This window comes from Lissotriton vulgaris, chromosome 7 (genome assembly GCF_964263255.1).
Source record: "Lissotriton vulgaris chromosome 7, aLisVul1.2, whole genome shotgun sequence".
In the NCBI taxonomy this organism is placed as follows: domain Eukaryota; kingdom Metazoa; phylum Chordata; class Amphibia; order Caudata; family Salamandridae; genus Lissotriton; species Lissotriton vulgaris.
Window position 1 is genome coordinate 1306999878 of NC_141695.1, and position 22304 is coordinate 1307022181.

General features: G+C 48.1%; 1 protein-coding gene and 1 pseudogene across 1 annotated transcript in view; both read left to right on the forward strand.

The window, feature by feature from the left end:
- Positions 1-22304, forward strand: part of PFAS (phosphoribosylformylglycinamidine synthase) — a 371702-nt gene that overhangs the window by 204829 nt on the left and 144569 nt on the right. Inside the window, exons 15-16 of the mRNA XM_086931905.1 lie at positions 16325-16486; positions 16612-16722. Coding sequence (XP_086788031.1) covers positions 16325-16486; positions 16612-16722 — 273 coding nt within the window. The remainder of the gene's footprint in view (positions 1-16324; positions 16487-16611; positions 16723-22304) is intronic.
- On the forward strand, positions 8796-11264 carry LOC147703556 (uncharacterized; annotated as a pseudogene).

Consider the following 22304-nt stretch of genomic DNA (forward strand, 5'->3'; position numbering starts at 1 on the left):
GTGAGGTGGCTGGGGTAGATCTAGAGTTTCATACTTTTCCCTACAGCTCCCTTTGCTGACGTCAAGACCAGCCCCTACTCCACCCCCACCCCCTATTCCCCTCTCCCCCCTTCTTCCCCCCTCTCCACAGCAGCTAGTTCAGAACAAATAATGCTCAAGGTAGAGAATTTGGTGGGTTTGTGTAGAGGCTGCAGGTACCCCCCCCCCCCCCACACACACACACACACACACACACACAGTGTGCCCTTGGACTAGTGCAGGGTATGAAGGTACACTCAGGCAGCTTTCACCTAATGGCCACTGTTTATGAGGCTGCCTAGTCTTTCATCAATCCTCACCAATCTATACGTTATTGGTTGGAGGAGCAAGGAAAGCATGTTTTCTAGTCTACTATGTAGGTCCTCGTTTATCGTTAAAGAAAAGGAATTGTCAGACGACTTATGGGCCATTGACTTCGCCTCTTTGGTCGATCTGGTTGTTCTAAAAACCTCCGGGTTCTTTGAGTTCAATTGCCCGCCCCCCTCTTTTCCTATTGACTGCTGGCTCTATTATAGAGTCCGATAATAACAGGGACCCAGCTTCATGCAGGCTTGCTTAGTGGCTACTGGTGAAACCGCAGGAGTCCTTCCACCCATCCCGGCCTCAATTAGCGGATCATCCGCCGGACACCGGAAACGGTGGGGGACTCCCAGATGCCCAAGCCGTGACAGTAGGCGCCAGGGCGCCCCACCAACAGCCATCCTGCGCCTGCTTGCTACCTAGGGAGCCACAGGGACGCCTGAGCATCGAGTGGAGGAAGCTCCAGTAGGCCGCGCTCATCCCCGTCCTTAATTAACAGATCATCGGCCGGACACCGGAGGTGGGGGTTGCCAGAGCCTGAAGCGTCAATTGGAGCCTTCAGAATTGCGGGCCCGCTACACCAGGCCACCCATGACCAGCACTTATCACAGGCCCCCGAGGCGAGGCGTACATCCAGGTACGGAGAGGGGCGCAGTCTCAGTCAGCAGCGGCCCGCAACGGGGAGGACAGCACCCCCCTTTCTGAAATTACCCAGCGCTGGAGTTGTCGTAGCCTGCATTAGCTCCGCCTGTACTCTCCCGAACCCACCAGAGGCCCTGCACTTGGCCCTCAACTGGTGGCCTTGGGACGCGACCCGCTCTTGGCAACGGAGTGCTTCACCTGGCTTCATCCCCTTGCCACAATGAACCTTCCCCACGCACCAGGCGCTCAGGGACCAGCAATGTTCCTCACCCCACGGGGTATCATGGCGGCGATCACCTTGCAAGCAGGAATTTAAGAAGATACCCCCCTCTTGACCACGCACGCCGTTGCGGGAATAGAGGCCCATCCAACTATGCCACAGCGAAGTAGGAGCATGGAGGTGTGGATCAGGATTGACAGACCCCGGAGTTGAACTGCGATCAGTCCACCTATCCTGTCTTGCCAGCTGCTTCTCGATCCCTACAACCTGGACTGTGGTGTAAGTCGACCCCTCCTGGTACGCCATCTTTCCTCCCGTACGACTTAATCTAATAACCGGGACTGTGTCTCCCCCTCTGCGGCGGCGAGACGCCACTATCTTCGATTTTGCCTGCGGGACCCCATGGATCCCTGACCGCTGCTGCCTCCTATATGGGTCCTACACTCCTTCCTGACACTCCTCCCTACCTGATACTGGGCGACAGCGGAACCAGCTGAGTATGTCCTCCACCAGGACGAAAAAGACCAAACCTTTAACAGATACCTTTGGCCGCTCTCACTCCAATTCTAATATGGCAAGCACCCTCTCCTGCGCCGTCTCGGCCGTCCCACAGGAGAGGAACCCATCACAAAAGCCTTCATGGAATCCTTGTTCTCCACCCTCAGAGAAGATCTCCAGATGGTGAAAAAGGACCTCACTGTCGAGATTAAGGATGTCGGAAGAGATATGGACGGCATAACGAGCGAGTGGCAACACTAGAGGAACGGTGCATCACTACCGCCACTGAACTTTCCTCCCTCCAGTAAGAGGGGAATCAACTTCAGGATCAGCAATTGGACGTGCAAATCCACATGAAAGACCTGGAAAACCGTTCACACGGACACAACATTCGCATCCCGGGAGTTAAAGCCACAGATGTTACCAACGATCTCTTCGTATTCACAGGGAACTTTTCAACTACATATTAGTTAACCGACCCGAGACTGAGATTAAATTGGACAGAGTTAACAGAGTGGGTGCTCCTCATGCGCTCAACGCCTCACCAGCGGGCATTCTTGTTTGCGTTGAGGACTTTAAAACGAAAGAGGCTGTCCTCAACAAAGCAAGGACCCTCCATCCCATCCACTTTAAAGATCAATCACCCGTGCTTTACCGAGACCTAGCCGCAATCACTCTACAACGACGCCGACAATTCCGCCCAGTCACAGACCATCTCTGACAGCTGGGAATCCCCTATTCCTGGGGATATGCCTTTAGACTCATTTTTCGCCACAGTGGCAAACTTCATCAGATGCGTTCACTCACAGAGACTTGCCATCTCCTAGGAATCTCCCTTCCTCAGGACGAAGACGACCATCACAAAGCAACCTCTGGGCCCGAGATCTCACCCTCTGGTTGGCAGCGCCAGGATAGAAGGTGGCCAGACAAAGCAGAAATATACAGGGGTCAGCAAGCAACTCTTGAGGCCACGTCTGAGGCGCTGGTGGGTGCCCCCTACAGAGACTCGTGAGAGGGCAGGAATGCCCGGCTTTCCTTCTGTACATCCCTAAGCGGGCGGGGCGGGAGCCTCCATCCTTGCTCGCTTTATGGACCCACTATGCAGTTATGCGATGACGGACTACTTCTCTTGATGCTGTTTGACTTGAACCTTTTCGTTGTTGCTCCCATATGGAGCTGGATCCTTCAGGGGTTTCTGTTTTTTTTTTTTCCTTTTGAGATTCCTCGTCCACCGTTCTCCATCTTCTCCACTTACCAGTCAGTCCTCCCTGGGGACCCCGCGCGCTCCACTACCCCTTTTTGCTAGCATCTGCGCACTGCCTCATGGCACCCCTTCGAGTCTATGACCCTGATGCCTCCCAACTCACTCAAGATCCTTACCTTGAACGTTAGGGGGTTGAACAATCCCATTAAACGCAGGGAGGTCCTCTCCTAGCTGGAACATTCCAAAGCAGACACATGTCTCCTGCAGGAGACTCATCTTCTCTCTAAAGACTGTTACCAGCTGAAACACGATTATTCCAACACAGCTGTTTTCATCAAACCCTACTAAATCAGCTGGGGTAGCTATTCTAGTATCCCGGTCCTTCCCAGGAAAGGTACTACAGAAAGAGGCTGAGATCAGAGGTCAGCTCTTCATGTACCAATTTACGGTGGGTGGCATGTCGTTTATAGCGAGATCCATATACGCCCCCAATGAAGGTCAGAAAAGCTTCCTCCATGACGCCCTCACTGACTACTACAGAACGCAGACTCATCCTACGGGTAGACCTAAATGTAGTTTTTGTTAATAGTAACAATCACTCCTGCCAACCTACAGGACAAGCAGGCGCTCTCTCAGCCTCCGGGATAGCCCGCGTGGCAGATCTAGGCCTAACAGACTTGTGGAGGCACTTTCACCCCCACAGCCGGGAATATGCATTCTATTCAGGGGCTCACAAAACATACGCCAGGCTCTATTACTTTCTTACCTCTAGCCCAATGTACGCACTTGTTACAGAGGTGGAGATCCTGGCCGCCTCTTTATCAGACCACGAGCCAGTTAAAACGACACTAAAGATTCCACCCATGCAACACTCAGCCCGCCAATGTCGCCTACGCGGTATCCTCTTCCACAAAGCTACTGTGATGGAACAGATCCAAAAGGCGATGAAGGAGTATCTCACACATAATGCCAATAGCGACAATACAATGGCGACGCAATGGGCAGCCCTTAAGGCAGTCATCCACGGGGAGTTGGTACGCAAAACGTAGTCATAAGAGGGCTGAACTTGCACAACAGGTACACTAGCTGGAGCAAATGTACCAGATGACCAGGGCTCCCAGAATTTGGCGCCAACTACGCACAGTCCGGCGACAGCTCATTGCCCTGGACTAAGATAGAGAAGAATTTGTGGCCCTCTGGTTGCTCCACTCTTTTTACACTGGGGGGATAGATGTGGCCGCCTATTAGCCCACAAACTCCGAGAAGTACGACAGAGCCAGGAAGTCCGCACTATTCGCATCAAAGGGGGCAGCCTGATGGAGGTGGATTCGGATATAGCGGAAACCTTTCGCGATTTCTATGCATTACTCTACTCCGCCCAATCCCTATATACCTCCTTTAGCAATGATTACATGGCAGCCTCAGGTTTAACTTCTCGAACACAAGCGCAAGCCGAGCACCTGGACAGAGACATTAGAATCGAAGAAGTGATCGCAGCCATTTCCCGTCTCAAATTGGGCAAATCCCCAGGGCCGGATGGCTATTCGGCTGCTTTCTACAAAACTTTCTGCACCTTACTAGCTCCCCTCCTGACTGACCATTTCAACTCCTTCACACAGCCAGTGGCAATCCCTGATGAGATGCTAGAGGCCTCCATAGTGGTCATACCAAAGCGCGGTAAAGGTAAAACATCCTGCGGAGCGTATAGGCCAATATCCCTTCTTAACATAGACGTTAAACTGTATACCCGCATTCTTGCCTCTTGGTTGACACCGCATATGCCCAACGTGGTGGAGCCGGATTCATTCCGCAGAGGCAAACGAGCGACACCACCAAACGGGTCCTTCACTTAATCGAGAAAGCCTCTCGGACGCAAGGGGAGTACATGTTGCTTACAATTGACGCCGAGAAGGCTTTCGATAGGGTACATTAGCCATACCTACAACAAGTCCTCATGCAGGTGGTATTGAGGGAGAAGCTCTGAACCCAGATCCTTAATTGCTATTGCTACTATAGCGACAGTCCGGGTTAATAGGCATACGTCTTCTCGTTTCTCTATTAGCAGGGGCACTAGGCAGGGGTGCCCTCTCTCGCCCCTCCTATTTGCACTGTACATGGAGCCCCTAGCCCTACGGGTTAAACGCCATCCTCATAACCGGCATCAAATTCGGGGGGGATGTACACACCATAGGCCTCTACGCCGATGATATTTTAGTCAACCTATCTGAATGGGTCCCTGCCCTGAGGTCCCTTTTTTTTTTTAATAGATAACTTTACACTAACATCAGGGTTCAAAATGAACATGGACAAGTCAGTGGCACTCAACCTCTCCTTATCCCCAACCACCCTTGCCCGCCTCCAAGAAGAGCACCCACTCCAATGGTCCTCCGACTCCGTCCCATACCTAGGGATACAATTAGCTTCCACTATCCCTACCACAGCCGAAATTAACGATGCCAAACTATGCACCCTCATACGCAAAGAGCTGAACCAGTGGAAACGCTACCTACTTTTCTGGCTTGGAAGCATAGCGGTCATCTAAATGACTATCCTCCCCCAGGTTTTATACCTGTTCCAGACTCTACCCCTCCGCCACCCCATTGGCTGGATTCAGCAGACTCAATCGGAACTTGCACAATTCATATGGCAAGGCCGTAAACCTCAGTTCAAGCATGCCATCGTTATCCTCCCTCCAGAGGAGGGAGGGCGGGAGGTTCCTGATCTCCAGCTTTACTCCTATGCCTCGCAACTAAGATACTTAGTCGAATGGTACCGGCTGGAATCAGAGAAATGCTGGCTCTTCCAGGACCAAGCCGTAGTGGCCACCCCCTTGCAGGGAATAACCTTCTGTTGGACCTAGTTCTGCCAAGTCACATAGGGTAGCCTGGCCTAGCGTAAGACAATCAGTAACCAGAAGCACATGTGTAAAGATTACACACCACCCAGCAGTAACTCAATGCACTTCCACACAAAAAGGACACTACACCACAATATTGTAGGAAAATACGTGTCACTTTATAAAAATAATACTTTGTTCTCTTTTCTACTATATATCCTTAGTCAGTACAGAAAAATGCATTTAACAGTGACTTTATCAATTACTACAAGTCTGCGAAGAGATCTCACAATTCAATTTTTCAGCATTAAAGTACAATACATAGATTCTCAGGGAGTAGTGTCTGGCCTCCTTACAAACTCAGGAAATCTTTGGTCCTCCAAGGAAGGTTAATACCAATTACCCCCCACCTGCAGCACCAAGGAAGGATGGCTAGTAACCCCCACCCTGCTTGTTCTGTGTAAGCTCTCCTCTAGATCTGTCACAAGGAGATTTGGTTACCAATACAATTTAATCAGCATTTAAAATCAGTTTTATGGCGTCCCTTGTGGAAGTCTTGAAGGCTCCTGACTGGTTTAATTCACTCTTAGTGAGGCCAACCATTAGGTACCGCTCCTCTGCCCTTTGATCGGGAGATCTACAACCTTTTATATCCCCCTCTCACACACTCCTTACTTTTCAGTGTTGGGCCCACTGGGCCAAAGTCTCGGAACGCCGGGGGAGGGAAGACTACACCGGGGCACTCGGCGTGGATCTGTCTGCCGCTCGACCCTCCGTACCTGCGAGAACAGCCTCTCGTTGTCGGAGCTAGCGCAGGGTAAAGGGCCACACACGCTGAAGGGAGCCGATGCTCGCCTCACGCCCGATTCCTTCTCAGGCGCTGACTCCGCCTTCCTTGAGGGAACCGGCCTGACCGGGCATGCGCGGGAGATTAGCGGCTCAGGGACAGAGCCTGCTCAGCTCCGGTGGACCTCCTCCTTTGGTTCCGCCCTCGCTCCAGGACCCGTGTTCACCCGGCGGGGCCTGCGCAGTTCGGGGATGAGATTCCTTAGCGCGAGCCTTCAACCACAGTCACCAGTCTAAGAGATATTGGGGCGGCCTTTGCTACACGGCCAGATCACTCGGCGTTTCTACCCCAGGCACTCTGCTTTAGCCTCCGTCTAGGATGAACCCGCTACCCCTATCGTAGCAGTTCGTTACCACAGGTACCAAGGGGGGAATTCTGTTGAAAAGGCCAGATGAAGCCTCTCTCTCTCTCAGTTCTTGTTGCGACTGACAAGGGCACTCCGGATTCCCTCTCCTCCACTACAATTCCTTCTTTTGTCTGATCTCCACTCTTTAAGTCTAAACCAGGACCTTTCTTACTGGGCAGTGATTGGAGTTACACTCCAGTTCAACCTCCCTCACCCACTCTTTCTTCTGGGGGCTGGATGGGGACAGGTGCCCAGGGTCTCCAGGATTTCCTCTGGCAGGGTCAGGTCGGTAACTATGAGGAGAGAAGGGTGGTGAAACATTAAGGAAGCGTCCCTACACTGGGAGATCAACCCTCTGATTATCCTACCCCCACCTTATGCTACAGCCTTTACTCCAGCTAGCCTTCTCTGAAAGACAAAATGGCTGCACTGCAGCTGTCCTTTTATAGGGTGGCCTCAAAAGGTCCAGAAGGGACCAGAAGGTTCTGGAAGGCCCCTATTCTAACCTATGGGTCCTGCCTAGGGATGACCGTTATGGCAGTTAATGGCCACCATTTTGTAGGTCTGGGTGAATTCTAGTCAGAAAAGGCACATGGGTCTGAGGTAAAAGACTATGAGGGCAAAAGAGCATCTATCCCCCAGGACAACACCATAAAAATCTAGTGGGCACAAAAAGATAAAAAGGGTATGAGGGGCAAAAAAAGGACAAAATAAATAATTAATAGGAGGGGCTACGCAAAAGGCCAGACAGGTCTAACACCTTCCTTTCGAAACCTCATAGACCACCCAACCTTTATACATCCTGTGTCACCCGATCGACACTTGAGGCTTAGGACCGCATCAACGTCACTCATAAACTGACTACCTTCCCTCCCCACTTACCCCATTATTTGCGAACACAGATTTTCAACCAGGCATGGAGACGAAGGCCTGGCACTCCACAGAATGCACTGCATTTGGTCACCTCTTCGACTTAGATGGGATCATTTCATTCTCACAGCTCAGGGAAGACTATGGCTTCCCGGAAGCGGAATGTCTGCGCTATCTGCAACTCCGATATTGGGCCCTCCACCCTCATATCATGTTTACGTTAGTTATTGCCATCTGTTTGTTTCTGGGCTGCTCCGCTCATCTTCCTCTTGTAACTCTACTGTCTCTGATTGCCATTGTTTGTAGCGCATTGCCTACATGGAGCGGTTGGCCATGTTATTTGTTGAAGAAAATTCTATAAAAGATTTTAACCATAAAACTGTAACTAAATAACAAAAACACTTTTACTTGCCGTTATACCGGACATGTTCCAGTGCAGTATCCAGGTACACTGCACTGTATAAGAAAAGTAATCTGTAAAGTAATCTACTTGACATTCTACTAAAAAGTCAATACTAAGTATATGTACAATCTTTCAAAGCATTGCATTACTAGTAGTTCTACTGTACTCAAATCAAAAGTATATTTATCCAGTATTTGGGTGTCTTTCATAGATTCACATGCCTGAATCATTCCCCGTCGACGAGACGGGAGCCTCCGGTATATAAAAAGTAATGTCCTATAGACATACATATAAAGGAATAGGCCTAAGGATCTCACCTTAGTGTCCTATCTAAGTCCTTATGTAAGAAGGACCAAAACAGAGTAGGCCCAAGGGTCCCACCTTGGTAGCCTATCTATGTCCTTTTTTAAGAAGGACCAAAGTAAAGAGAACCAACCAATCAGCTACTACCTCCTTCTAGAACCTTCCTGTCAGGAGCCTCAGTCTCTCAGATTTTCTACCGCACGTTGTGCTAGGGAGTCTCCACCTGAGTTCTTCTCAGGAAACGTGCTTCTTTCTTCAAAAACGAATTTTTCCCAACTTCTATTGCTATGGCTGATAGCCAGAAAAAAGGTCTCTTTAGAGCCTGTTCTTCCTGCAGTAAAAAAAAGGCTCCACGTAGAGGACAAACATGAGACCTGTTTATACTGCCTCTACCCCCAACATCAGGCCAAGGACTGCAAGATATGTAGAACCTTCTCGAACAAAACCCTGAAGGACCGAGAAGGACGCCTACTACTATGGCTGAACAGACTGAAGAACAAACCAGAGAGCGACTTGGTCTCGGAAGGTGAGAGCATTTCTGGTGCTTCGCAGTTCTCCTTGAAGAGGCCATAGGTTACTTCCCCTAGCCCCTCAGACACCCCTCCTAAGAAGGCCTCCAGAAAGTCTTCAGAGGGCAGAACACCAGTGTCTGACAAGGACCTTCCTGTCCCCAGGAAGCAGCCGCTGATTCCGGCGACAATGACAACGCCAATAGTCACCTCAGCGCAAAGAACCGTCTCGACGTCGACGACAACAGTGTCGACGATGACGGCATCGTCGGCATCTTCCTCGACGACGAGGACGACACCTTCATCGTCGGCGAGTAGACCTGTGCCGTCTACCGTTCCATCGACGACTAGGATTGTGCCGTCGACGACGAGATCGACGTCGAAGACATCGACGACGACTCAGTCGACGAAAACCGCGACGTCGACGAAGCCTCTCTCGTCGACGAGGAGTATTCTATCGACTACGACGAAACCGTCGACGACGGAGAAATTGCCGTCGACGAGGACCACGTCGACGAGGACGTCGTCGACGGACACACCGTCGACGAAGAATAAATTACCGGCGACGACGGAAATTGCAACGTCGGCACAGGCGTCGACGACCGCAGGCACATGGAAAGAGTCTGAACTACTTTCGCATGCCATGGATGCCCAGACATCCCATGTCACAATCAAAATAACGAAAAAGCCAATCACACCAGACATGACGTCACCCAGTAAGGTGCAACAACTGACCCCGTCCTGCTTATTGCAAGATGAAGAGTTGGAGGAGGAGTTATATACACAGGCCACTAGTCCTTCAGAATTGGTGCTTAAGTGCCAAAGCACAGACGAGGAACAAGAAGTGGAGGAGCACATGGAACAGACTATCCATACTCAGGTGCGCACACACAAGTAACACCGATGGTGTGCCTACCAGCATCCATTGTCTCGGACTTACAATTCCTCATAAAGGACTATAAAGAGCGGTTCCCAGAGAAAACCACTACACCTACACCTCCTGCTGCACAGGTGCCTGCGCCTGTACCTCGACATAAACCTCCTCCACTTGTACTTTCTACACAAGAGCCAACACAAGACATTCTCTCGTCCGACGACGAGGAGAGAGATCAAAAAGAAGGGGAGGTCCGTGACGACGACTCAGACCCTGACGCAGACCAGGACTACGTCGCTCAATCCCCGGCCTCTTCAGAGCCACAGTCTTCGGAATCACCACCTGTAGACATTGGTGGTTTCCATAACCTCATAGAGCGGGCGGGTAAACGGTTCCATATGTCTATGGAAACCCAGGAGACTGAATGTTTCCTCTACGATTTTAAGGAGCCTACAAAAAAGACGACTAGGTCAATCCCGATCATTGACTACCTATGGAAACAAGGCAAACAACTAATGCAAACGCCAGCTTCACTTCCTGTGGTAGTGCCCAGGCTTGATAAAAAATACAAAGTAACCTCATCGGCGCCAGCATGCCTCACAGGTCATCCCAAAGCAGACTCCGTGGTAACACAAGCGGCGCAGAAAAACTTGCGCAATCCAGCATCTCCTTTGTCAACGCCACCTGACAAGGAAGGCAGGAAGCTAGATACCATTGGAAAACGCTTCTCCACCACATCTGCAATGACGGTGAAGGTCGCGAATTCAATTGCACTCCTGGGCAGCTACAACCGTCCACTCTGGGCAGACATCGCGCCCTACCTAGCTAATCTACCAGAGGATTTAAGGGAGGAGGCACATTCGCTTCTCCTAGAGGGCCAAACATCTTCCTCTGAACTAATTGCCTGTGCAATAGACGTAGCCATGACTGGCTTCAGGCAGCTGGCAGGTGCCGCTGTTCTGAGACGACAAGGTTGGCTTAAGGCCACCTCCTTCCGTCAGGAAGTACAAACAAAAATCATCGATATGCCTTATGACGGCCAACATCTCTTTGGCGAAAAAATTGACGAGGCCCTCACCACCATCAAAAAGGACACAGATACGGCCAAAGCTCTGGGAACTCTACAATTTAGGAACCAGTCCTTTCGTGGTAACAGAGGAAGGGGACAACCTGCATACAGAGGATCCTACCAGAATAGGTCCTCCTACCCGTACACCCAGAGCAAGACACAGTACCAACAGCGTCAAGGCCAGACAGGACGTCAATCTTCCTACAATAAGTCAACCTACAGGGGAAAAAAAACAAAAGAGACCTGCTGGCAACCGCCAATGACTCATCCCAATGGCCAGCCCATCCACCATTGCATTTTTTAAGACTTGGAGGAAAACTCACGTTCTTCCTGAAAAATTGGCAAAAAATAACGACAGATCGGTGGGTGTTACAACTTATCCAATTCGGACATTCACTAGAATTTCTCTCAATTCCCCCAACGACACCACCAGCCAAACGGTCCCACAGACACCTACGGCTGCTTCTTCAGGAAATAGCTTCCATGCTTCAAAAGGGAGCGATAGAGAAAGTTCCACACACCCAAAAAGGATAAGGATTCTACTCCCACTTCTTCCTAATTCACAAAAAAGGCAAGAAATAGAGACCAATCCTCGACCTGAGAGCGCTCAATGTGTTCCTAAAGAAACAGTCGTTCCGTATGGTCACACTACAAGAAATCCTGGGCCTCCTGGAGGAAGGCGACTACATGACGTCCCTAGACCTGCAGGACGCCTACTATCACATTCCTATCCTCAAGGGACACAGGAAGTACCTCAGGTTCGCAGTAGCAGGAGCCCACTACCAATTCCGTGTTCTCCCGTTTGGCCTCAAATCTGCCCCACGGATATTTACAAAATGCCTTTCTCCTGTGGCAGCCTTCCTTCGTCAACAGGGTCACCAGGTTTTCCCATACCTGGACGACTGGCTGGTAAAGGCACCGTCTGCGAATGCCGCAGCCACGTCCTCCAGCGCCTGTCTAAATCTTTTCCGCCGCCTAGGCTTGACCCTCAACAGAGAGAAATCGACACTAGAACCAAACAAAGTCATCACTTTTCTTGGAGCGACTCTGGACACGGAACGCGTGCGAGCCTTCCCCTCTCAGGAGAGAAAGACCAAACTCATCTCCTTAGACACGTCAGTGGCATCGAGAAAGGCTCTGCCGGTCCGTACCTTCAAGTCTCTCCTCGGCATGATGTCCTCATGCATTATGCTCATTCCACACTGCCGTCTCAAAATGCGCCCTCTCCAGGAGGAACTAACGAGGCAATGGACACAAGCTGCGGGATCTTTCGAGGACCGCATACAGGTCACACGAGCTATGGTCAATCACTTGCAATGGTGAAGGTCGCCCAGACACCTGTCGCAGGGACTGCCGTTCCTGCTTCCGGCGGAACCACACGTAATAACAACGGACGCATCCCTAGAAGGCTGGGGAGCGGTCCTGCAAGAACTCCAGATCAATGGCAAGTGGACGCCACAGGAATCCAAACTCCACATCAATCTACTGGAACTAAGGGCAGTCTTTCTAGCTCTCCAAGCTTTCCTTCCACGCATCCGAAACTCCCCAGTGCTCGTCAGGACAGACACCACGACGATGCACTACCTAAACAAACAGGGAGGGACGCGATCACTTTCACTCTCTCAAGAATCGCAGAGAGTCTGGAATTGACTTCTAGAGCATGGAATAACGCTAAAAGCCGAATACGTCCCGGGCAAGGACAACGTCTTGGCGGACGCCCTGAGCAGGGAAAGGTCACCATCCCACGAATGGGAATTGGATATGGAGGCGCTGCAATATATCTTCGCGGAGTGGGGAACCCCGCAGATAGACCTCTTTGCCACCAAAGAGAACGCCAAATGCCCAAGCTTCGCAAGCAGGCTTCACCAACCAGGAACCCTCGGGAATGCATTTTCCATCGCTTGGCGGAACGTGTTTGCCTACGCCTTTCCACCATTTCCACTGATACCCAGGGTCCTCAGGAAGATGAAGTCGGAGCCCTGCACTCTGATCTTCATTGCCCCATCCTGGCCGAGGCAGCATTGGTACACGGAAATTCATCGCCTATCTGTCCGGCCTCCTCTTTGCCTACACAAACATCCAGCCCTGCTCACAATGTCTCAAGGCCAGGTTCTCCACCCGAACCTGAGCCCTCTGAAGTTGTCAGCCTGGCTCCTGAATACTGCGAATTCAGCCACCTGAACATTCCGCAGGAGTGTAGAGAAGTCCTTGCTAAGGCTAGAGCCGACAGCACTAATAAGACCTATTCACTAAAATGGAAGCGTTTCTGTGTTTGGTGTGTGGCAGAAGGCCTACACCCCTTCCATGTCACCCCACAGCAGCTGCTGCCATATTTACTGCATCTAGCGCAATCAGGCCTTGCGCATGCGTCCATCAAAGTACATCTAGCAGCGATATCCAGGTTCACTAGAACTTCCAAGGGTCCATCCCTGTGGGCGGACAGACTTGTCAAACAATTCCTAAAAGGTCTATTCAGATCCTTTCCACCACCAAGACCAATCCCTCAGTTGTGGCACCTCAACGTGGTCCTTCACCAACTAATGAAGCACCCCTTCGAACCCATCCATAAAGCGGATATCAAATTCCTTTCATGGAAGACGGCCCTCCTCCTGGCCCTAACCTCTGCCAGAAGGGTCAGTGAACTGCAGGCTCTCTCCATCCAAGATCCTTTTTTGCAATTCAGAGAGGACAGGGTCATTCTACGAACTAACCCCCGCTTCATACCGAAAGTCCCCTCTGACTTCCACCTTAACGAACCAGTGGTGCTCAAGTCGTTCTTTCCGAACCCAACTACTGCAGCTGAAAGAACACTGCATTCATTAGATCTGAAGAGATGTCTCAAATTCTACATTGACAGGACACAACACTTCAGAAAGTCATCCCAACTCTTCGTTGCTTTTAGCAAACCAAGGAAAGGCATGCCCCTGACGAAACAAAGTATATCAAGGTGGATCTCTTCCGCAATCACTTTCTGCCACGACAAGGCCGGACGGCCTTTGGAGGCAAGAGTCAAAGCTCATTCAACAAGAGCCATGTCCACGTCTGCGGCACTATTTGCTGGAGTGCCGGTACTGGACATTTGTAGAGCGGCGACCTGGAAGTCCCCGCACACCTTCACCAGGCACTACTGCCTGGAAACTGAGCTGTCGAGGGATGCAGCAGTGGGCAGAGCAGTGCTTCGCCATCTATTCCAGTGAGGTGAGCCTTCTTACATCCCACCATCCTTTACTGGTATGCACATTTCTTTATTCCTAGAAACTACATGACATTGCATGTTGGTGGTTTGCAGTCGCGTGATATGTATTATCTACAGACTCATATATGATGTACCATCACAGAATGTGCATAATGTATTGCTTGCTACTCTGATTCAGGCATGTGAATCTATGAAAGACACCCAAATACTGGATAAGAAATGCGTTACTTACCTGTAACTGCAGTTATCCAGTATTGGTGTCTTTCATAGATTCACATGCACCCTCCCGCCTCCCCTGGAAGGACTCACCTATCTCTCTAACAAGTTTGCGCCTAACTAGCTTGGTGCGTACGAAAATCTGAGAGACTGAGGCACCTGACAGGAAGGTTCTAGAAGGAGGTAGTAGCTGATTGGTTGGTTCTCTTTACTTTGGTCCTTCTTACAAAAGGACATAGATAGGCTACCAAAGTGGTACCCTTGGGCCTACTCTGTTTTGGTCCTTCTTACATAAGGACTTAGATAGGACACTAAGGTGAGATCCTTGGGCCTATTCCTTTACATGTATGTCTATAGGACATTACTTTTTATATACCGGAGGCCCCCGTCTCGACGACGGGGAATGATTCAGGCATGTGAATCTATGAAAGACACCAATACTGGATAACTGCAGTTACAGGTAAGTAACGCATTTCATACAACTGCAATACAAACTGTTTACAAACTGTATTAGTACTGCAAAGTACTTATAACTTACCTGTGCCAGGCGTGCTTGTTTCTAGGAAATAAAATAACTAAAAGAATATTTTGTATACAAACAACATTGGTCTAAAATCAGTCTGAGTGTGTGACAATCATTTGCTAATTGAGTGTGTACAACAAATGCTTAACTCTACCCTATGATGAAGCCTTACTTCTCGCCCACACTACCACAAATGGAGAGTGAGGTGCTATCTACTTTGACCTCTGCCTACCGTTGGGGTTCCACTTGATTCTGTGCACACTATACCTCACTTTGGTATAGTATATACAGAGCCAGCTTCCTACAGAACCACTATCTTGTGCAGCATGTACTGGCATCCAAATCAACCCTCTTATTCGACACATATGTGAATCGGATGACCTCTATCCCCCCAGCCCCACATACACTCACCCTTTATTCATGCCCCATACATGATGAAGGTAAGAAACACAAGTTATGGGGACTAAACAGACGTTTAACCAGCGAGAGTCATTAGCCGATTGGTGAAAACGCCTATTCCCTGAGCTCTAGATTAACTGCCACCTCCGCCAGTCAGCATGTAGCCTGAGTTGCAGCACAGTAGCCATGGCCACTCAGCAAGTGGGGCATATGCTTTCAGTGTAGTTGTCCTTTTGTATTTTGTGGGGTAGTAACTACGTCAAGGATTAGATTTGGGATACAAATTGGAGGTAGGACAGGACCACAAGCTTCCTTATTATTCACTTATCGCATTCTGCATATATCAAAATTGATCTATGCTCTATACATTTAAACGTGCAATGCATTTTGTGTTCCCAAGTATTATAAATCCGATTTTTTATGCCTCTGAATATGTGAAGGAGCATAAGGTTGAAAGTGTATTTTATGGCAAATCCTTATAATGTCCAACATTGTATTTACAGTTATACTATGTCTCCCACTTGTGCCAGCCTTCATGAATTAATTTGCTGATTTATTTTCTCAACATAACTGTTAGTTGTTGCATATTTTTAGCACTTTTCTTGTGAATAATTCAGTGCCTTCTTACTGAATGTATGCTTCTTATGTCTTTAAATGATTTTCATTTCTTCCTTTCATTCTATTCCTGTTTATTTACTTGCATCTTTTGCCTGGCGCAACAATTGCACCATCATACACAGCTCTAAACTTTTCTTGGTATTGTTAACTCTTTTTTATTTACATCTTTTTTTATTGATTTTCACAGTACAAAGACGACCTATTGAAAGCTTCATCTTTTCAGCATGTATCCAATTCAGAATGATAGTTATGCCTTTAGTGATGGGATCACTAAGTATACAGCAGTAGTTCAGTTCCATTTTCCATATGTTTCTTGTCCTGGCCTCTTGACTGTGTTTATGTGCCTTATTTGTATTTGGATACTGTAAGTAGTTACCTGTATCAAATTGTGCTGTCTGTTCTCCCCCTGCAGCTCGGTGATCCCACTTTGAGTGTGCTTGAGATCTGGGGTGCAGAGTACCAGGAGTCCAACGCTCTTCTCATGCGCCCTCAGGATGCAGATTTTCTGAAGAAAGTATGTCAACGTGAGAAGTGTCCTGTCGATTTTGTGGGTGAAATCACTGGTGATGGCCGAGTAAGTGACATTCATAATTGCCAGAGAACCTCTGATGGGAGTCTGAAAATATACACGATTCCCTGGGGAGACATGCGTTCTAGGAGACCACCCCCTACTGACCACACTTGCTTTCTTTGTTTCAGATCGTGTTGTTGGACAGGCATGTCCAGAATACTGTACTTGATGCAGAAGATCGACAATCCAAGCCTGTGGACCTGCAACTAGAGTGGGTTTTGGGCAAGATGCCCCAAAAGGTTAGAACCTTAACATTATGCAAGATGAAATGCTTCAGTTCGGTTTGTAAAACTTCAAAGTTTTCTGTAGTGGCCCAGTGGTTTATCTTGTAAGTACTGTATCTGTCCTGCTTATGTTGTATTCTACTGCAGGGTCTCTCAGAGACCTTTCTTCAGGAGGAGGCTGTTTGTTATTATGTGGTTTGCTGTGCATACTCCTCCACCTCAGTTGCTTCTCCTATGTAGGAAGGTGATCTTTTTCATGTTCTAAAGCTGTCAGCGGTCATATCCAGCAATGTGTATGGTCACTTGTGATTAATGAGCAGTTGCAGTGGTTCTGGGCACATGATTTCTTTTAAGGAGTTTGTTGACAAATGATAGGGAGTAAAACAGTGACCTTCCAAAGTACAAACATTGAACACAATGAATTAGTTGCATTGGTGACCAGCCAGTACTGTCCTCTTGGAACTAGTGAGATTTGTGAAGCCAGCAGTAGAGACCTTCCTGGACTCATTGGAAACTGATAAAGTGCCAGAAGAGCAGAAACGAGCATGCTGAGAGTAAAAGAGAAACCATGAAAATGACTACCTTCAGAGCTTGTCATCAATAGCTTGTGCATGGTCTCCACTAGAAGGCCACTTTATGAAAAGCAGTTGGAGATTAAATCTGCTCCTTCCTGCGAAGCATACTGGGACCTCATTACAAGACCCATGGACAGAAAACTGTATTTCCAACTTAGAATTGGAACTTTGCCCCTTAATGCTTTTACACAAAAGTGGTTGCCGAATAAGGACAATAAATGCCACCATTGCAAAGTCACAGTTGAGGATGTTTCGCACTTCTTGATTGTTTGCCCTCTCTACGACCGCCCAAGGAAAAGGTGGCTAAAACCAGCGTGTCAGAATTTAGGGACACGTAGATGCCTCGTGGCGCTCAGAATATTGGAAACAGACTGTACTCCTCATTTAGCGATTGCAGTAGCAAAATTTTTAGGGTGGGCGTGGATCATACGCACTCGCACTTTAGCTTGCGGAGTTGCAGACAATGTAATGTGATTTAATGTGCCCCATATCAATTAATTATGAACTATGGATGTAAAGTTTTTTAGTATTAATGTTTTTATTCTCAAACATGAAGCGACAGCACAACTAGTTTAATGTGAGTTTTAATATCTGATTGCATTTTAAGCTTAGTATTTATTGATGTAAAGATAGGGTGTTTAATGCTTTTATGACAAACTGTCGAATAAAGCTTTTTGAATTGAATTGAAAAGCAGTACCTCTGAGAACAGTACTAGTCCCAGTATTATTTAATGCATTGATTAATGGCCTAAAGTACATACTTTTGTTGAAAAGTTACACATTATTTTAACTGCACCTGAAGGTAGACAACTACAAATATCACGGATACTAGAAAATATGGCCTCCTATGAATTTCAGTGAAATGTAGGGAAGTCCTTCATGGTGGGCGTAGGATAGTAAAATGTAGCATGAGTGACGTCTCCACAAATCAGTCAAAAATTCCTGCAGGCCGGTTGTATGATGGGACTCCACAAGCCTTTACAACAGCGGTGTTACCATGTGTTACATTACCACGCAAGTCATTACAAGCGGCTTGCTTTATGGGGAACTGGACTGTGGAAAAGTGTACATTAGTGTTCCAACCCCAGTCTATACAACAGTACAAAAGGTGTTGTACCTAAAAATCCTGTACCAGTCCAACAAAGTGCCCCCTACAGCAAGTCGTCGTAACAACTTGCTTGGTAAAGTAAAGCAAGGTAACGTCGCAGTTGGGGTAGTTACTGGGTTGTAAAGGCAGCTCGTTGTTGTGACTACGAGGTAAAGGATGTTCCCCTTCAGACCCTTATTCATAAAGGGCCCAGACATGCATTCTGTAAATATGACTTTTGTAGAATTCACGTAGTAGGCCAGTGAGGTTCAGATTTTCATGCACAGGGTTTTTCAAAAGACCTTTTACTGTTAGGCAACCGTCGAGCTCTTGTGTCTTAAAATTCCTGAAAAGCATGAGTCTAAAGAATGGTTCTAACTGCAAATTCCTTGCCTTGTGAATATCCCCAGGAGCCAGAAAGGATCTGGATAATTATAGAGCAGTTCTCCTGTGTGCCACTAAGTAGTGTTGTTCAGCTCATCCTTGTGTGTTCTCAATTCACTTAAAGCTTTGTACTTGTGGATCCATAATATGCAAAGCACAGCCTTTTCATTGGTTGATAGAGCAGTAACCAGTTTCTAAATTAGTCTACTCTTTTTGGTGGATTCACGTCCACCGGAGAGATTCTGGTAAGCTGTGCAAAGCCAGGTCTTTGTGGCTTTTCAGTACTGAAGGATGCATTTTCTGTGTAAGCCGCTGGATGTATCATTGCACCCTCATGCATTTTCCATTCATACCTTTACTCGGTAGTCACTACCCCAACTGTGATGTACCATGCAAGTCGTTACAACGACATACCTTGGGGGGGCATTAGATTTTGGAATAGTATAAATTAATATTCCATGTCTAGTCAGTAGGGAAGAAGTTGATCTTAAAATCCAACACCAGTCCAACAACGCGCCCCCTAAAGCAAGTTGTTCTAACGACTTGCATGGTAAAGAAATGCATGGTAATGTAACAGTCAGGGTAATGACTGCGGAATAAAGGCGGGTCGTGGTTCTGCCTATGGGATAAAGAATGCTTCCCCAACACAATAAGGTTAAATATGGTCTACAGACTAGACCACTGTTATGTTATGTTATGTTATGGGGCATTTATATAGCGCATTATCACCGAAGAGGTCTCTAAGCGCTGTCCGAGAGGTGTCCATAGAGAGAGGCAGAGAGTCGGGATTGCTTTACATATGGCTCCAAGCTTCCAGGAAGAGAACCGTTTTTAATCTCTTCATGAAGGTAGCAAGTTGGTCTCTTTGCGCAAGCTTTCCGGGAGTCTATTCCATAATGGTGGCATCGTAGTTGAAAAGGCTCTCCGCCCCCCCCCCCCCCCCCCCAGCGTGGAACGTTTAAAACGTGGACATACCAGAAGAAAAGCTTCTGAAGACCGCAGCCTCCTACTGGGGACATAAAGGGTCAATTTGTCCTTGATAAAGTTCGGGCCGAGCCATAAATGGCTTTGTGAATGATACAGAGACATTTGAACTTCACTCGCTGAGGTATTGGTAGCCAGTGTAAGTCCTGCAACAACGGAGTGACATTTGTCCTCCTGGGTTTTTTGAAGATCAGCCTGGCTGTATCATTCATAACGCCGTGAAGCCTGGCCAAGGATTTTTTTGGTAGCCCCACATAAAGGGAGTTACCATAATGCAGACGGGCCAGGATCAAACCTGAGACCGCAGTCCGGATAGTAGAGAAGGATAGCAGCAATGACGGTTTCCGGAGTTGTCGCAGCAGTCCTACGCAGGATCCTACCACCACTGCTGCGACTTGTTGGGACATTGATAACGTAACATCAAGCTTTATCCCTAAACTTTTTACTACGGACGCTGGTACAGAAGGCTGTCCCAGTTCATCAATCCAGACCAGCTCACTCCAGGGGTTTTCTACTGTTGTGACTGCCAGACCCTCCTTTTTATCCGGGTTTAGTTTCAGAGAGTTTGCCGACATCCAGTTCATCGTAAATTTCAGGATGTCTTGCATTTTCGTCTGCGATGTAGGCGACTGGTGTATTTGGATCAAAATTTGGGTGTCGTCGGCATAATTATAAACCCTACAATCCAACTGATTTAGTGCAGCTATTAAAGGCTGCAGATAAGCATTGAAGAGCAAAGGGGACAGAGCTGACCCTTGTGGCACTCCACATGTCAAGGTCCCGGGGTGAGATACCAGGTTAGTTGGACTCTTTGGGAGCGGTCTCTAAGGAAAGAAGCTAACCAAGCGCTTGCTGTGCCCTGGATCCCCAGAGCAGCAATCCGAGACGTAAGTTGACTATGGTTCACCGTATCAAACGCCGCGGATGGATACAGCAGGACCAGAGCACACGGCGCCTTCCTATCTGCTCTCATTCTCAACTCATCCAATACGGAAAGCAAAACTAATTTGGTGCTAAAGTGAGGCCTGAAACTTGCCTGGTTGGGTTCAAGAAGCTGGTTGGTCTCCAAGTAAGAAGCAAGGGACTGCAGCACATGCTGTTCTAGTATCTTTGCCAGAAATGGCAACTGTGAGATAGGTCTGAAATTCTTCAGATCCTTCACATCCGCGCCTGGTTTCTTTAACAGCGGGATCACCCGAGCCTCCTTGAAATTGCTCGGGACCTGTCCGGTCACTGAAGAATGGCTCAGGAGCGGGAGCACCCTGTCGTTTATACTGGGTAGAGCCAATCTAAAGATCTTAGGGGGCAGGGATCTGAAGGGGAGCCTGATTTCACCCTCCACCCAAGCACTGTCAGTTGGTCGTCTGTAAGAGCAGGGAAAGAGGATAGAGTGGCGTCCACCACAGGAAAGTGAAACGTTGGCTCACTTGTGCGTGGGAAGGTTGGGGTATTCTGGATGGTCACCAGCAGATCACTGATCTTTCCCATAAAATAAGTTTGGAATTTTTGGCAATCCGTTTGCGTGAAAGTCGGTTTTTTATCTCTCTCTTTCCTCAGTTCATTTAGAACCTTGAAAACCTCCTTCTGTGGGTTGGCCTCTTCAGTAATCCTAGTCTCATAGAAGACTGCTTTCCGCATTAAAATAGCTTTTTTATAGGCAGCAAATTTTGTGGTGTTGACAGATTGATAGCTCTGAAGAGGGAGGAGTTGATTCAACATGGCATTTCTATCAGAGTCTATAAAAGCCCTCTGCTGACCTCTTGACACTTGCCAACAATGGAACCATTTCACTCCTATCGAGCCTTGCAAAAGTCATTGAATCATACATTAATGCGCTGTTATCCTCTCATCAGGAGGCTACACTATATCTGAATTCACATCAACGCAGTTTCCCCCAGAGCTTCAGTTCTGTCAATATTTACATTTCTAACTGAGCTTCCTGTTTGCCTAGACTTGGACAACACTGCCATCCAAATGCAGATTTTGTAAAGGCCTGGTGGGATTAAAATCATGATATTATTAAAGACACTTTCTCTCTTCTCACCTTCTTCAAACATTTCTGAATTATTGCTGCAGGAAAGAGCCCCTTTTTGTCATGGTCACCCCAATTTATTGCCACTGTTTTTTGACTGATGTGCACTAGGTCCCTGCTAACCAGGCCCCAGTGCCAGTGCTTGTTCCCTAAAAACTAGGCAAAATGGACTAATTGTAACCTAATTGGCACACATTTTAGCACTCTTTGAAGTCCCTAGAAGGTGGTACGTGTGATACCTAGGGCTGGGTACAAAAGAGGGTCCCTAAGGGCTGCAGCATGGATTACGCCACACTAAGGGACCCCCTACAAATTGCATGCAGGGTGCCATTGCAGACTGCGTGTCATGGAGCAAACCATTAGTAAAAAGAGGATATGGCACCCTCACTGTGTGCCATGCTAGTCATTGTATGTAATAAATGTAAGTTACCCCTACAGCAGGCCTTGTATCCCTTAGGCAGGATGCACTACATTACATGTGAGGGCATATCTGCATGAGCAGATATGCCCCTGTGTTGTCTAGTTCCATTACTAA